Source organism: Aulonocara stuartgranti (assembly GCF_965226115.1).
Source record: "Aulonocara stuartgranti genome assembly, chromosome: 3".
Taxonomy (NCBI): domain Eukaryota; kingdom Metazoa; phylum Chordata; class Actinopteri; order Cichliformes; family Cichlidae; genus Aulonocara; species Aulonocara stuartgranti.
In genome coordinates this window covers 58,430,669-58,448,097 of record NC_138941.1, presented here as the reverse complement: position 1 = coordinate 58,448,097, position 17,429 = coordinate 58,430,669, and the positions used below count along the sequence as shown (strand labels likewise).

Here is a 17,429-nt window from a genome sequence, read left to right as displayed (position 1 = left end):
TGCCTCAAAGCAAGAAGGTTCTGAGTTCAAACCACAACATGAGTTCTTTGTGGAGTTTGCATGGTCTCCATGTGTTTGCGTGGGTTTTCTCTGGGTAATCTGGTTTCCTTCCACAGTCCAAAGACATGCTGGGGTTAGGCTGATTATTGTTTTTAAATTGCCCACAGATGTGAATGGTGAATGGAGTCCATGTGGGTACACTGTGGGAAGACCCACAAACCATAGGTGTGGCCTCTGTAGCTGACAGTCTGACCTTAATTGCCTTGAAACTCTGGCTTTGTGTCAAATTATTATGTCTCTTACTTTTAACCATAGTTTGACGCACTCTTGTTATTGTTCTCCAAAAACCTTGTTTTACTCATGTCAGTTTTCCTTGAGCCCCAAGTTTTTCTTCCTCTTTCTTCCCATGCCACGTTGTCGTGTTCGTCTTTTTATCACGGCTGCAGCAGCAGTCATGTTATGTGTGGGAAAAGGACTCGAATGCAGGCACTTACTGAGATGTGAGGGAGATTTATTGTAAATAATGGAACACAAGGCGAGGATGGCAAAAACAGAACTAAAGATAAACTAAACTAAAGATAACCTGAACTGGGAAAAACTAAAACTAAACAGAAAACCTGAACATGAAGGGGTGGAGAGCAAAAGTAACATGAAGGAGGTGGTGAGCACACACAGGTGCACTCTATTTAGTCATTAGCACTCATCAGGCAATGTCTATGGGCAACTGACTGCACTCAGACCAAAGGGGGCTGAATAATTACACACCCCCCACTTTTCAGTTATTTATTTGTAAAAAATGTTTGGTATCATGTATGATTTTCGTTCCACTTCTCACGTGTACACCACTTTGTGTTGGTCTTTCACGTGGAATTCCAATAAAATTGATTCATGTTTGTGGCTGTAATATGACAAAATGTGGAAAAGTTCAAGGGGGCCGAATACTTTTGCAAGCCTCTGTATCTCAATCCTACCACTAGTTGGCACTAACTCACTCTTCTTTAAAAGATGCTGTAATACCCTCTTTTGCACACAGGGTGTGGCACTCTATTGAATAGACACGTGGTTACTACTTCTCTTTTCTTCTGTGCTCCAGCACTCACTTCTGGTTTACCGGAGGTTGTTTGATTCTGTAGACAAAACAAAGACAAAAGACACAAAGACAAAGACAAGAACAATGACAAACAAAAACATTTACCTACTTCGTTGCTTTCATAGAAAGCACAATATCCTATACAGCTTTAAGCATTTGTTGTACAACATATTTTCAGTATGTTGTCTTCAATCTTCTTAGATTAAGATATTTTAATTAACGTGAGTACTCATTAGTTTTACCTGCCTCAAACTTTTAGAACTGAAGAAGCTTGTCGAATGAGAGGTGAAATGTTTTGAAGTCCAGACGCTTTTCTTTACAAGCTCCTTAGACTGATGAATGCGTAGTTATTGTTTTGTTATACTCCTTTTTAGCAAGGAAATCTGAAAGTGCTCACTAAAAGTGAGTCTACTGTGATTGTTTTAGGTATTACAGAAAATAAAAACTTTCTAACAATTTATGAAAGCATCCTCCTGTCATTTCTCATGTAAGCAGTTGTTACCTGTTGTATTGGACAGTTTTTGGAGTAATTAGGAAACCACTTAACAATTGCATCAACAAAATTATTTAACAACTCCTTGCTGTGTTTCTTATTCAGTCTGCAGCATGTTCAGTTTTTGTGTGCAATATTGTTAATGTGAAATAAAATTATTTTAATAATTCCTTCATTGTCTTTTTTTGTATTTTTTTGATAATTTTGGCAATTACACACTTATTTAACTTTGCATAAATATTTATGCTTGAATTATGCTGAAGCAGAAAAGTGAACCAACGCTTGTCAGTGTAGTAACAGTGTATTTACAATCTGCTTTGTTCTCTCTGTGTTTATGTAGGCAGTTTTTCAGCTTCCCCGTCCACAGCCCAATGTTCCTTGCCTGCTAATTGCACCAAAAGTATATGTGGCACCATTTCCATAACTTGGTCAAAGGCTGAGCATAGAGTGTTGTCACAAGACTGCTCTACAGGGAAATCTCCTATGAAGTGAACCGCTGGAAGCGGCGGAGCCTCCTAAGAAGGCCCTGCTGTCTCCACCTCACCAGAGTCAGTGGTCTAGTCAACTCAAGTCACCAATGAGTACAGTGCAGACACTACATGTCATTATAAGTCATAAATGCATCCCCACACACAGCTCCAACAGGTTGTGAAACCCCAGCCAATTTGTCCCCAGAATTAAGAAACGAGTCAGTGAGGAGCTAAATGTCGCACATTTCTGTCTGTCACTTACAAATGTCTAATAAAGCCTTGTGGCATCCCCTTCCCACATCAGGTAGAGCATCAATCTCAGTGCTGACAAGAAATAGGAACAAGCGACAAGTTGTGCCAACCCCGCAGTCCAATCCTCAGCTTGGTCCATCAGTTAATCAGCCCCCTCACGATGCACCACTGTCTGCTCCTGATGCATTGCTACCACCTCTGCTACCATTTGAGCCAGTGCGTCCACCGACTGCTCTACGCAGATCATCATGCTGAGCCCAAATGTCAACAGCACTGTGGCGGGAAATGACCAGATACGTGACAGTGTGGTAATAGTGTCTTTTATTTGCAGGATCCTTTCTTCTTTGAGTGCCTATGTGGGCAGCTTTTCAGCTCCCCCTCTGCAGCCCAGCATTCATCAGCTGCAGCTGCCTCCACTACTCTTCTCTTCTCCAAACCCCAGCAGCTACTGAAATAGGAAAGACATGGTTAGAGTAATGGTTATGGACTCTTAGATAGGGACCTAATTAACTCAACAAGTTATCAAATTTGACCAAACACTGATACACTCTCTTTCATTCTTAGTAGTGCCCTGACCAGCTTTTTTTAACAAATGCATCTATATTACCAAACGTGACGCTTTTTTTGGTAGTTTTCTCTTCTTTTGCACTGGAACAATGTCCTTTAGATGGACAAGACCTAAGTGAATATGTTTTTTACATAATGCCCCATGCCACTTTTTTCAACCACACACAGCATATCAGCACAAACATCTCGTACGGGCTTTTAAGTATGGTGATGATTTAGACTTGTTTTGAGCCACATGACCTGGGCACCTTGCAGTCATGAACTCCTTATACCAAAGTTTTCTAGAACTAAATGTACAGTCATCTGTTCAACAAATTAGCCAAATTAGCTGTCCCAGAACAACAATCACAGCCCTGACCCCCATCGTGAGCAAATGCTTCAAGAAGCTAGTCAGGGACTTCATCTGCTCAGCACTACCCGACTCACTGGACCCTCTACAATTTGCAAACCACCACGACAGGTCCACTGATGATGCCATAGCCCTGACACTACATACTGCTCTCTCGCACCTGGAGAAGAGAGACACATATGTGAGAATGCTGTTTGTAGATTACAGCTCAGCATTCAACACCATCGTTCCCTTGAAGCTGGACAGGAAACTGCAGGATCTAGGACTGAGCAGCTCTCTCTGCAGCTGGATCCTTAGCTTCCTGTCTGACAGACGCCAAGTGGTCAGACAGGGCAGCATCACCTCATCCCCCGTCACAATGAACAGTGGTGCTCCACAGGGGTGTGTACTGAGCCCTCTTCTGTACTCACTCTACACCTACGACTGCACAGCCACTAACAACTCCAACATCATTGTGGAGTTTGCGGACGACACTACAGTGGTGGGTCTTATCACCAATGGTGATGAGACGGCTTACAGGGAGGAGGTCAGCGCCCTGACCCACTGGTGTCAAGACAACCATCTCACCCTCAACGTCGCAAAGACAAAGGAGTTGATAGTGGACTTCCGGAGGTGCAGAGAAGTACACACCCCCATCACCATCAACGGCGCTGCTGTGGAGAGAGTGAGCAGCTTCCGGTTCCTTGGCGTACACCTGGCTGAGGATCTTACGTGGTCAGTACACACAAACAAAACAGTGAAGAAGGCGCAGCAGCGCCTCTTCTTTCTCAGGAGACTGAAAAGATTCGGCATGAGCCCCCGCATCCTCAGGACCTTCTATCACTGTGCCATTGAGAGCATCCTCACAGGATGCATCACCACCTGATATGGCAACAGCACCGCTTACAACCACAAAGCTCTCCAGAGAGTAGTGCGGTGCTCTGAACGGATAATTGGAGGTGAGCTTCCCTCCCTTCAAGACATCTACAGGTAGCAGTATCTGAGGAAAGCGGGGAGGATCATCAAGGACTCCAGTCACTCCATCATAAACTGTTCAGACTGCTTCCATCAGGAAGGAGGTTCTGCAGCATCCGGTCCCGTACCAGCAGACGGAGAGACAGCTTCTTCCATCAGGCCATCAGACTGCTGAACACTACATAGACACCTCAGCTTCACTTACCAGAGCTTCAACATTATGCACTCCACACTGTATATAAATGCCACTTGTTTTGCACATTTCCAACTGCGGACCTCTGTATATTTTATTTTATTGTTTATTCTATTTAATTAAAAAAAAATATGTATATATATATATATATATATATATATATATATATATATATAAATACACACACACACACACGTAGATATACATATTTAGTATACACATTCAGTAATGTGCATACACTCTTATATTGTACATATATTTATTCATATAATTCTCAGATTTACCGATTCTTATATTTTGCTTGTTCTTATGTTATTGTATTTTCACACACCTCTGTTGCTTGTGAAGCTCGCACACAAGAATTGTACTGTAACAGTGTACATGTGATGTGACAATAAAAGTGATTTGATTTGATTTGAAAATTCAGTAATGCAACAGGACATTTGACCGAAGCACACCTGCAAATCTACACCAGAATGACTAAAAAAGAAGAGGGTTAAGGTTTTGCAATGGTCCACTCAAAGTCCAAACCTCATCCTGATTGAAATGCATAGACGGGACATTGCATTTGTGCATAAATTCCCACAAACTTCAATAAACTGAGGCAATGTAAAAGAGAAGAGTTAGCCATTCATTTACGAATTAATATTGTCTGTATGGACAGCAATTAAAAAAAAAAAAGTTTGATTAATCTGTTATTGGGCATCCTCTCCAGGCCTGAGCAGGGTGAACTGTTCCCTGGATCTTTCACTCCTAGGGGTTCTTGAATCGCTCTTTGTCTGGCTTTGCTTTGCATTGTCCCCGACTGATGGCAGTCATATAGTATGATGTGATTCCATATTAGATTCTTGATAGATGTGGGTTTCAGTCTGGTTCTATGTGCCCCTTTTTAACTTTGAGCACACGCCCCTTCAATAATTTCTTCATGGTCCCCAATATCCTCTTTAGGCTGGTTATCAGTGTAACATATGTAAACGGTATTACAGGAATCAGGCAGAGATCATTTACAGAACACTATTATAAAACCAATAATTTTCTTTGTAATTTCCCAAACTTTAGCCGCGCCTCATGTGCATATGATCACCTCTTAATGAAGAGCCTTCTACAGACAAGAAACAACCCATCTCTGCCTGTTTGTGAAACCTTAGTGAATGCCATTGATGTGATGATGATTTAAATTTTACATTATTGTTTTTAAAAATCCTATTTTTAAATTTCGTTACCACAAAGTATGTAACTATAACTGGCATTAATGCATCTGCTTTGTGACATTATGTTGAATTTATCCCTGTGCAACTAAAAAATATGCAGAGAATTGGAAGAATTTTGCAGAATTTGAGAGTTTCTGTTGCTGAATATGTCAGCAGAATTTCTACAATAAGGAAAGCATGGTGTTGTTATTATTCACAGGAATTTAAAAACACGGCAATAAGAAAAGCTAAGGAAAACATGTTGTTTGGACAATTCAGTGTTTTGATCACTGGTGAGACTATTACAGTTAATAAAGCAGAGACAAATGAGATGGTGATGGAAAAAAGAGCAAGGAGTGAAACCATACATGAGATTAAGCATTATTTGGGAGTGTGAGCATGAACAGGTCCTATGGTGCCCCCTTCTGACCAGTAAACATTGTCATGTTTTAAGGTTATATAAGGCCAGAGTTTAATAAAGCAGTTCACTGGTGCATGGCTGCAGAATTTTATAACTGTGGTGATCAGCTGCCTGGCAGGAGGATCAAGGTACAGCCTATTATTTATATGTAACCCATTATAGAAGGAGCTAAGAACAGAAGAAAGAGAAAAAAAATAACTCAAACACATGCACGTATAATATACTTGAAAATGTTGTTAAACTGTTAAGTGACATGACATTTACAGTGAGATTGATCTTTATTATTAAGTTAAGCATTGATGAGTAATGTTTCCTTATTCAGCATTAAAGTAATGTTTGTGATACTCAACTTATCCGGTTCAGAAAACAGTGCATACACCTGAAGTGTGTACATGAAGACATTTTACACCAGAATACAAAAAAGGACCGCTTTGTATAGCTCTAAAAAAGATTTAGATTTTCATAGTCTGACAGGTAGATAAGATGAATCGAGCAGGTGATTTAAGGACTTGGCAAACACTGACAGGAATTACACATTGTGTGTATTTACACTTTGATGTACTTTGATGAAATGCAAATGCTGCCCAAAACACAAGCTCCTTGTTGAACGTAATAACAAACTACTGAAACCATTTTGAGCTCCTCCTCTTTTTTACACATGGTCTGTACTGATCTGGTGCAGTATGCAACAAAGGACAACCGTCCCTGTGTTTTTCATGCTCAGTGTTTATCTGATAAATAGACCGATGAATGTTAGAAAGTGATCCGACCGGAGTGTCTGGTTTGCAGTGACTCGTTCATACTTGTTTAAATTCCTGTTTCCTGCTCGGCTCCAGCCTCTCGTTTCACTTTGAGAGCAATAGTTTGGATCACTGTGTCGGAGTCTGGGGTTTTTATCTGTGGTAAGTCTTTTTGTTTATTGTGTTTCTTTATTGTTTGTTTTGGTTTTGAGTCAGAGAAGAAACAAACAAGAACCTTATAACAAAACCCTAAAACTGTAGTAAAAAACAAAGCGATTTTTTCTGCATGTTACTGAATAAAGTCAGGCTGTTTTTTCTCCATCAAAATGTGAGCGGTGAGCACATACAAGATAACAAATGTTGTTAAAACCTCCCACAAAGCTCCAAATGTAGCAGCAAAGTGTAAGAAGAACAGTATTTATGTCTATAAAGAACTGTTCTTGGAGTCGTGCAGAGGCCTGCACTTAAAGCAGGACTTTGTGTCATCGAGGTGACTTATAGGAACTCTGCTTTCAGTTTTAGTTATGTGCTTAAGTTACACTGATATGGAGCAGGCTCATTTCAAAATAAAAGGTCATAGTCTAAGCTGATCTGTGTTCCTGGTGAGTGTTTGATGGGTCACCTCCAGCCTTGGCTGAGCCTTTGTGCTTTTCTTTAATGTATTTGCCAAATAGAGATAAAACACTGCTGCTGATTGTTCTGCTGGTTATAGAGTGGGTGGAGTCAACTCACATGAATTGTTTCGGTTTCTCTTGTGAAAATGACTGCTTGACACAAACTCAGAAGCCCAGCTGTCTGAAATGACTGAAGATGAAGCATGTTTGTAGTTTGTAGAATTTACGTATATGAATATCCCTGCAAGGGACATGGGAGGAAAAAAAATTAAGACGGACTTTTGTGAGATCTCGCAAAACAAACTCGGGATCTCGCAAAAGTTTTAGCCGCATTCTTTGGAGGCCGCCAGCTTGAAGCCGACCGGGAGGTCAAGGCACGATGTGCCGGGAAAGCAGTGTTCCTCCTGGTTGTAGTAGCTTTCGACCTCCCGTTAGCTTCGAGATGGTGGGTGTCAGATCTCCGAAAATGTCAGAGCACTTTTGCAAATATGCGATGTCTTGTAAACCGAGCAGATATCTGACATTTACACAACTAGATTCACACCTCAAAATATCTTAAAAGTTTATTTTGTGACCCAGAAAGAGTAATATTACAACTAAGTAGCCATTGTTGGAATTCAACTTTTGCGAGATCTCGCAAAAGTTCATCGTAATTTTTTTTCTCCCATGTCCCTTGCGGGGCTCCGAAGACGAAGTTCTTTTACTGTTACACGCTGGACTAAAATGTTCTAACTTCTCTCGCTCTCACAATCAAAAGATAACGACTCATATTGAAAGTGTTGGAGTCTGTTAGGACCAGTGTTGGGACTAACGCGTTATTAAGTAACGCGTTACAGTAACTACGTTATTAATGTGGTAACGAGCACGGTAACTAGTTATTATGCCAAAATCAGGAACGCGTTAGTCGTTACTGGGATTTAGATAGGGTCGTTACTCATTACTTCGTGTGGTGGCTATCGCGGAGCTTCCACAGATTCACTAACATTAGCAAGTGGTGGAGGCCAGCAGGTGGATGAAGGAAAAGGGACGCAGAAGGAAAAGAGACCCGAGGCGGCCGCCGGTCCAAGTGTGAACTGAACTTCAGGTAAGAAGTTATGACCTGCAGTCTCTCTGGGTCAGATATAAACCAAGTTTAGGTGGAGTTTATTTTCGTTATTCTGACTTTTTCAGTACTGCGTGCTAGCTAGCATGACAGAGTTTCTACACAGCTGGGTGGGTGCTATGAAGTTAATGATGTTTCACTTTATTTTGTTCATAAGTTATTAGAGTTGCCAACCGTCCCGTCTGGTATTCAGAGAAAATATTACGCGTTTCTTATTGAGGTGAAAAGGAACAGTTTGTCCCGTAATTCAGCTACAATGAAAAAGACACAAAGCTGGAGTTATTCTGTGTCTTTGCTGCACAGCTGCCTCTTCTTCTTTCATTCTCCCCCCTCCCTCTCCCGTTTCTACTTCAGTCATGAAACTGATCAATGATCAGCTGATCGGCTCTCTTGTTTGTTTATCGCTCACTTTGCGCCGAAAGAGGAAACCAGCGGATGTCGCGCTAAACAGCAGCCGCACGTTTAAGCTTGATCAGCTGTTGTTAGAATTTATTTAATATTAATTTCTAGTATCAGCTGATGTTTGCTGGAGCCACAGCTGTAAAAAAGCTGCTGGTCATGATATGGTTTGGTTATCTGGTGAGAGGGAAACATGAAGATGAAACCAGGAGATGTCCTTACTGAATCATCAGAACTGTGATGGAGAAACAGGTTTACCTTTTAAGTGACATGAATGAGTTGAAGGGAAGTTATGAACTGTTTCTGAGAGACAAATAACACCAGGATCCTTTTCTATGTAGCTGACAGCTGGTAACTGTGCAGGGGCGGATCTAGCAAAGTGTTGCCAGGGGGGCAGGTAGGACATTAACAGGGAAAGGGGGGCACAAGGAAATACTTTTCTTTCTTATTCTCATTTAAAATGTCTAGCTTTTAAAAAATAATTATCTGAATCTTACAACAAACGATTGATAGATTGATGCATATATACCATCAGAACAGTGTACATCACTGTCACAACAGTGTTTGTTTTCATTCAAAGGCTTTATGATTTTTCCTATAATGGTGGGCTGGTCTCTAGTCAAAATGCCCGGGACAATTTTTTTGTCCCAGTCCAGCCCTGTATGCAGCTCATCTGCAGTCTGGTGTTACCTATATCTTCCTATTCAGAAGGCAGAATTTCTGAGTTCTGAGTACAATCAAAGCACCACGACTGCAGTTTTTGTGTTGGATGTAAAAGGCGCACATGATGCTGTGACGTAGGCTGGAATCATGGCAGCAGTCAATGACGGTCCAGGCGTGGGATTTCTCTCGTGGAAAGATGCACATTATCTTTTCCTTTCTATTGGTAGGTGGCACAGTGCACCTGTGGCAAGTAAGCAAGCTAGAAGACTGGCAATGTTATGGAAGCAACACATTAACAAGAGAATTCTGAGTAAAACCAAAGTTACTTTCCCTAGTAACTAGTTACTTTGAAAGTAACGAGTAACTTGAAGTAACTGAGTTACTTTTGAGAGAAGTAACTAGTAATGTAACTAAGTTACTATTTTAAAGTAACTTACCCAACACTGGTTAGGAGTCACATGAAGAGTAGCTGCAGCTGAAAATTAGAAACATCACAAGATGTTAACAGATTAATCAAAATTCTGATTAAATTGTTTTTCTAACTTCTCTAAGTTTTTCATCCATTTGTCAGGTAAAGCTATTTTGAACATGTGTCCCCAGCAGAATAACTAAAAGCATGACTAAATTAAAGCTATAAATTATTTAATGTATAAACATATATACAGTAAATCTTAAAATATAAAGAGAAGCCTAAGAACAATTACTCACATAGTTTGAAACAGGGAGCTGGACCTGTTCCTCTAGTTCACTCAAAAAAATGTACATTTACAAGAGTCTAACTAGTTGCCTGCACATGTGATATCACAGACTCACGTGAGATCTGAAAACCACAGGAAAATCAGTGGGGTTATAATTGGAAGAGAAGAATACACACTCCACATATATGCTGTTGTTATTTATTGTAGTTTAATAATAATGGATTGGATTTATATAGCGCTTTACAATACCACTATTCATTCACTCTCGCATTCACACACTGGTGGAGGCAGCTACAGTTGTAGCCACAGCTGCCCTGGGGCAGACTGACAGAAGCGAGGCTGCCATATCGCGCCATCGGCCCCTCTGGCCAACACCAGTAGGCGATAGGGTAAAGTGTCTTGCCCAAGGACACAACAACCAGGACAGAGAGCCCGGGGATCGAACCGGCAACCTTCCGGTTACAGATACGCTTCCCAACCACCTGAGCCACGATTCGCCCGTTTAACCTGTCAAGGACAAAAAAAAGTAAAGATAATTCTGTATTGAGCTTTGTAATTATTGCTTTCCTATTTTTTTTTAGTATGGAGAGACTGCTCAATGGCCTGATGATTAGCACTGTTGCCTCAAAGAAAGAAGACCCTGAGTTCAAATCAAAAAGTTCTGTCTGGAGTTTGCATGGTCTCCCTGTGTTTGCGTGGGTTTTCTCTGGGTACTCTGGCTTCCTCCCACAGTCCAAAGACATGCTGTTTGTGGGGTTAGGTTGATTGGTGATTCTGAATTGCCTGTAAGTATGAATGGTTGACTGTGTTGGCTGTGCAATAGACTGGTAGCCTGTCCAGGGTGTGTGTCACCTCTCACCCTGTAACACATGGGGTAGGCTCCAGCCTCCCCATGACCCTGACAAGGACAAGAGGATGTATGGATGGAGTGACAGCTATGTGAAATTTGTTATAAATCCAATAAATTGGAGAAAATAACGGTGTACATAACACGTTTTATGCTATCTAGACTCTAGAAATGAACTTCCATGGGTTGGATCAGTGGTTCCCAAACTTTTTTTGTTAGGCCCCCCTTTCTTTTACATGAAAAATCTCCCCCCACCACTCCGTTGTTGACGAGGAAACAGAGTTCGCTACGCCACGTCAAAGGTGTGTGCCTTTTTTCACGTCATGCTGTGCGCCACGTTATTGTTTACATGAGATGAATTTCTGCAATGGCAGATAGAGACAAAATACTGTTAATCTTACTAACTTCAGGTTTTACACGGTTACATACACACACAGTTACTGTCCCTCCATTGAGAAAGGCAGAGGCATCACGGTGTGATTATTTTACATGTAGTTGTTTTTTTTCCCTGTGTAATAATATTCAACATTGCTATCAATACATTTAAAAAAAATGCCTCTCTGTGCAAAAGGGCTTCAAAAACATAAACAGCTGTGGGATACTGTTTGTCCCTGATTTAAACCGGGGGACAAATCGTGGCAGGATCAGCCTGATGTTATTTGTATCCCACTGTAACTTTACTGTATACAGAGCTAACATCTCCAAAATGTCAGGAGTAGTTAGTCATTACAACAAGTGTTTGTAAACTTAAAATCAAGAATGTGGGATCCTGTTTGTCCATGATTTGGAGAGACCAGCGTGTGTACCCACGCAGGGGTAACTAATACTGTTGCAGAGAGATCTACCTCGGCAGTTGAAGCCAAAGGGAAGATATGCTTCACCATATTTCCTACTTTTTGTCTTGAAAGGAAAGGTTGGTTTGGAAACATATTCAAGAAATATATTCAATTTTGTTTTTCAACAAAACATATTCAGCGATGCTTCATCTCCTGCTTTGCGTTTGTGTAGGAGCGCTGTCAAAAACCTGTTCATTATGCAAGCAGTGTCCAACTGTTATTTTATTTATTTATTTATTTATTTCATTTTCATACCGCCCCCCCGCTCCCCCCCCCCCCCCCCCCCACACACACACACACACACACACACATACTTTAGGAACCTCTGGGTCGGATGAACTTTGTAGTAAATAAGTTAATTCATCAGTTAATTGAGTGGTCCAAGTTGGTCCAACTTAAATACATTAAATGGAATGACAGAATTGCATAATGCTAAAATGAGGCATTTTAATCATTTGGCAATCCTTTCCATGATTGTTTTTTGTTTGAATGTTGAAATAAATAAATAGATTAACAAAAGTAAACAAAAGCTCATCCTCAGCAAATATGCCTCCATGGAGACATGGACACTGTGGGCAGCCGACTGTAGACCGCATATACTGGCATGAAATGTAGGGTATATTTGTCCACAGCGTACACAAACAGTATGCAAATGCTCTGGGTGTGGACTGCCCTACTGGAATTCCACTGCGCAGGGCCCCACTGTCTCACATGTTACGTCGATACCAAGGCCCACAGTTGGCTGCCCACCCGTTCTCCACAGTGAATACATGGTACATATAAAAGTGGACCCGACACACTGAAATGTTTTTATTACTGTGAAGCATTTATTGATGTGACCCACTCCTCACCTGCAGCTGAGCCTGGGGCCACACCTCCTCAGTACATTATTGCCACTAACTCGTATCAAACATGGAACATTGCTCCATATACCACTGAGAACGGTGGAGCTGTGTGGGGAGGCCAAACTTGCAATTATATCAAGCAGGACCCAAATAGGTGTGTCTATGTTTGCACACCTACTGTAATGGAAGTGCTGATGGGCCATGAACTAACCCACAGGCAGAACAAAGAGGATTTTCTGTGAGCAATCTGTATTATGGAAAATCAAATTGGTAAAATAGGAAGAGCTTTCTTTCTTTTGTTTTTCACTGTTTAACTCTTACTTTCACTTACATTTTTATAAGATTGTAGGAGATATATCAGCAAATCTGCTTCCTGCAGCAAAAAATACACCAAACAACTACAAACTCTTTATGAACTTGATAAGATAACCAGAAACAAAGGAACAGTCCTCACCAACAGGTTTCTTAATTGTTGCCGCAGTGTTTATGAAACTTAAGTGTTACTTAGGAGTAGGGCCGCCACAAACGATTATTTTGATAGTCGACTAGTCACCGATTATTTTTGTGATTAGTCGACTAATCAGATCATCATCCATTGGACGTACAGCATACAGCTTATTGCACCAGCAGCATCTGCTCTTATATAACTATCGTTAGCTTACAGCTTTAACACTTACATCACCACGGACTGCCATTTGGCTTTTTCTACCTTTAAAACCCGGAGAGCAGCCAAATGGCTTTTAGCTAAGCTTTAGCTTCAGCCAAGTGGAAGCTAAATTGGCTAGTCATTCATATGTAAATTGGGTTGTTACCTGGGAATTCTGGAGGGAGGGGAGTGGGGGTGTGTGATTGAGGGGGTGGGGGAGCTGCTAAAAGCTGTGAACTTCCTTTTGTGTTTCATCTTGATGCATTCTCAATCATCCAGGGAAATAAATCTCCAAAAGTCACCAACTTGGAGTGTTTCAGTTTGCCGTCTTAGGGAGAAATCAACACACATGGGTGTATTTCCTTTGTTGCTGAGATTTATTGATAAAAACAGTACAAAAAAACCAACCATTTGTACACATATTTACAAATAATAATAAAAAGTGAGTGAGTACATTTCAACATTATACCAGTGGTCTGATTGATGCCACAATGGAGCAAATCGAGCAAAGACTGATAAGTTTGCTGCAATTTCCAGTGTGTGGGGATCATTTGTCACCAACTGCATCACGTGCTACAACCCTGGTCTACATATCACCGTTGATGAACAGCTTTTCCCATCAAAGACTCGGTGCTGTTTCCTGCAGAATATTGCAAGTAAACCTGACAAGTTTGGGATCAAGTTTTGGGTGGCTTGCGACCTAAAATCCAAGTACATTTGCAATGTCTTCCCATATCTTGGCAAGGACCCCAATCGTCCCACTGGGGAGAGACTTTCTGAAAATGTAGTAATGAGGCTGATGGAACCATTCCTAGACAAGGGCAGAAATGTTACCACGGACAATTTTTTCACATCGCTTTCACTTGCGCAAAAACTTCTTAGGTGTTTCAGGTATGTGCTAACTAAAAATAAAGACAAGATGTTAGTTTATTAAATTTTAATGAAATCTGCAGATTGTTTTTAATAAACTCAGCCGTCTGCTCCTTGCTATCTAAAATATAACAGGACACCGGAGTAAATTCTCCAGCATCTCACACTTCTGATAATCAGCTGTCTGCTTGACGTTTATTCAGCTGTGTAAAAACTGTAACTTTAATCTCAGACAAACTGATTTACTCAGGAACAAATAAAATACTAAAAAAAAAAAAGCCAAACAATAACATTTTTAAGTTATCTAAGTGACTTATATATCATGTTTAACCTGAGTAGCGAAAGACGGCGGTGGGTTTGAAAACGATTTGCCGGGAGTCCGCTGTTCTCACGGCTCTAGTGAGCGTTAAACCCCGGCTCGCTATCGAGCTAGTGGGTAACAGATGTCTCCGAAAACGTCGGAGCGCTTTTGAAAATATGTGGTGTCTTGATAAACTGAGCAGATATTTGAGGTTTACACAGCTACATTCTCGCCTGAAAATATGTTAAACGTTTATTTTGTGACCCAGAAAGAATAATAAGAGTAATATTAAAACTAACTAGCTGCCACCATTGTTGGAAACTGAGCTGGGCCGCGCTATGAATTCTGGGACACAGCTGCTTCTTCTTCTTCGGGGTTTAACGGCAGCTGGCATCCTTGTACAGGCAGTGCTGCCATCTTCTGTTTCAGTCCGTTATTACACTCTTAAATCCTACTACTTATTCCTGCGTCTTTTGTGATCTTACAAAGCTTCAAACGACGCGTCGACTATTAAATTAGTCGTCGACGATTTTGATAGTCGACGTAATCGTGACTAGTCGACTAATCGTGGCAGCCCTACTTAGGAGCAGGCTCAAAGTTCACACTGTAAGTGAAACTATCACTGATCATTTGTACTCGTTTTTCTTTAACAGTCATTCAGTGAGTTGCAGAGAGAGCAGTCAACAGGTATGTTGTCTATTAAATTTAATGTTATTATTAATGTGACATGTAGCTTCTGTCTAAAAAACTGTTAAAACTGTTGGAGTCAAACTGGGTTTGAAGAATATGGTCCAAGTGTAAGTTGTTCTAAAGCTTTTATGTGGGTGGAAAATGTGAATCTATGAACTAGATTTTTCTGTACCTTTGCAGCAGGTGACACTACTGTAATTGTAGAAGACAGTATAGATAGCATGATCTACACCATTTAAATCAGCTGTGATGGATCAAGGACACACCTAAAACCTGCAGGGACACTGGCCCTCGTGGACTGGGATTGGGGACCCCTGATCTACACTCTGTGAAGCACTTCTATCCCCCCCCCAACAAGTTAGATGACAGACAAGAATTCTTCCCAGGAATTCATTTAGTCATAATTGTACAACTTATGTTACTGAAACACAAAACAGAATTGTCCAGTCAGCAGTGGTTTCTATTGTGTTAATGTTATCTGTCTGTTTCCAGAGCTGCAGGATGGCTCATCAGCAGAATGGACTGTTTCCTCAATCACTGCTCAAAGCTTTCAGTGTTCTGATCTTCATCATTCTCCTAAAGGATGTCTGTAATGGTAATTAATACATAAATTGTCACGGTCCTGGGTCGGTGACCCAGTGTTTTGAGTTTCTTGTGTCGAGTTTTCTTATTATGATCTTAGTTCTCTTTGTTGCCCCAGTTTATTCTTTAGTCTAGTGTCTTAGTTTGGCTTTCTTGTATTCTCTTTAGATTTCTGAGTATGTAGTTAGCCACTCTCTGTGTTTCTTAGTTGCTTTCTCCCCTAGTCAAGTCTGCGTCTATGTTACATTTCCTGTTTTACTTTGAAGGTCTGTGTCCTACGTGAATGTATTGAGTTTCGCTTCCCTTGGGTCTCGTTATGTCCGATTTCTCCCAGCTGTGCTCCCTCTTCTGTGTCTCATTCCCCTCGTTATTTCCCAGTGTATTTAAGCCCTGTGTTTCTCTGTGTCAGTGTTGTAGTCTCCCTCATGCTGTGTGTTTCTTCCTGTGTGCTTTTTGTTAGCTTCTTCCCAGTTTAGGTTTTGTAGAGTTTTGTGTTCAGCAATAAAAGCTGCCATTTTGAGTTCAATCCTGTTTCCAATGAGTTTGCATTTGGGTCCAATTCCTGCCTGCACACAGCTGAAACATGACATAAATAAATGTTTGTTTTTTTTCATATTTCAAGCACACATTTTAATTATTTATATTTGTGCTCTTAATGTGCCTTTATTAAGAGCCATGTTTTAAGAGGTCAAAACAACACTGGCGGGATACAAAACTGTTTTATTTTTATGAACCAACACATTTCAGTTTCTGTCAGCAGAGGTATTTAAATAGGATAGCTATATAGTATTATATTTTAACAAACACTATACACTAACAATAATGTTAATAGTTTTAGAATCAGAGAAGATGCTTGTTGGAGACATGGCCTTTAGGTTTAGTAATTTAAAAAAAATATTGTGAGATAATGCTAAAAAAATCCCTCCTTCTGGTGATTTCTTATTTAACAATTATGATTATTTGTTTTCAGGTCAGCCTCAGTTGATTGGTCCATCTCAGGCACTGGTGGCAAGAGCTGGTGATGATGTAATTTTGCCATGTCATCTGGAACCTGCATATGATGTTTCTACAAAGACACTGGAGTGGACAAGATCTTCACTTGACCCTAGATTTGTCTACGTTTCACGTGCCAGTCAGGAAATCGAAAAACTAAAAGATCCTTCTTTCAAAGGAAGGACGTCAGTGTTTGTTGATGAACTCAAGTATGGAAATATTTCACTGAAAATCTCCAAAGTGAAATTTGATGATACAGGGACATACAAATGCTATATTCCAGAGATGAAAAAAGAAGCTTTCGTCGAGCTAGTTGTTGGTAAGTAGCTTCTTGTCTTGTATTGTGCAGTCTTGTCCCTGGTATCATTTAAGAGCTCTTTGTTCTTGCCCATGATGGAGAGGTCGGAATGGAATAAATTGATTCTGTAGACAAATTTTTTGTTCTGGATTTTTTTTTCAATAGTCTCTCGCCATTAAAATTAAGCTAACATAAACATTTTAGACTCTTCATTTCTTTGTAAGTGACCAAATTTATGAATTCAGAACTCTATTAGCTTAACAGGTACACAAGTATATTTTTGCATCTTGTAATTTCATTAATGCCCCCTTGACTTTTAAATTTCA

At 40.5% G+C, this 17,429-nt stretch overlaps 1 protein-coding gene across 1 annotated transcript in view; it reads left to right on the top strand.

Annotated features, from left to right (window-relative positions):
• The first annotated feature begins 6,808 nt into the window (after nucleotides 1-6,808).
• The window catches only part of LOC309701815 (uncharacterized protein), a 125,621-nt gene continuing 115,000 nt past the window's right edge, over nucleotides 6,809-17,429 (top strand). Inside the window, exons 1-4 of the mRNA XM_082526069.1 lie at nucleotides 6,809-6,881; nucleotides 15,194-15,227; nucleotides 15,723-15,825; nucleotides 16,783-17,124. Of these exons, the coding sequence (XP_082382195.1) occupies nucleotides 15,732-15,825; nucleotides 16,783-17,124 (436 nt within the window). The 5' untranslated portion in view covers nucleotides 6,809-6,881; nucleotides 15,194-15,227; nucleotides 15,723-15,731. The remainder of the gene's footprint in view (nucleotides 6,882-15,193; nucleotides 15,228-15,722; nucleotides 15,826-16,782; nucleotides 17,125-17,429) is intronic.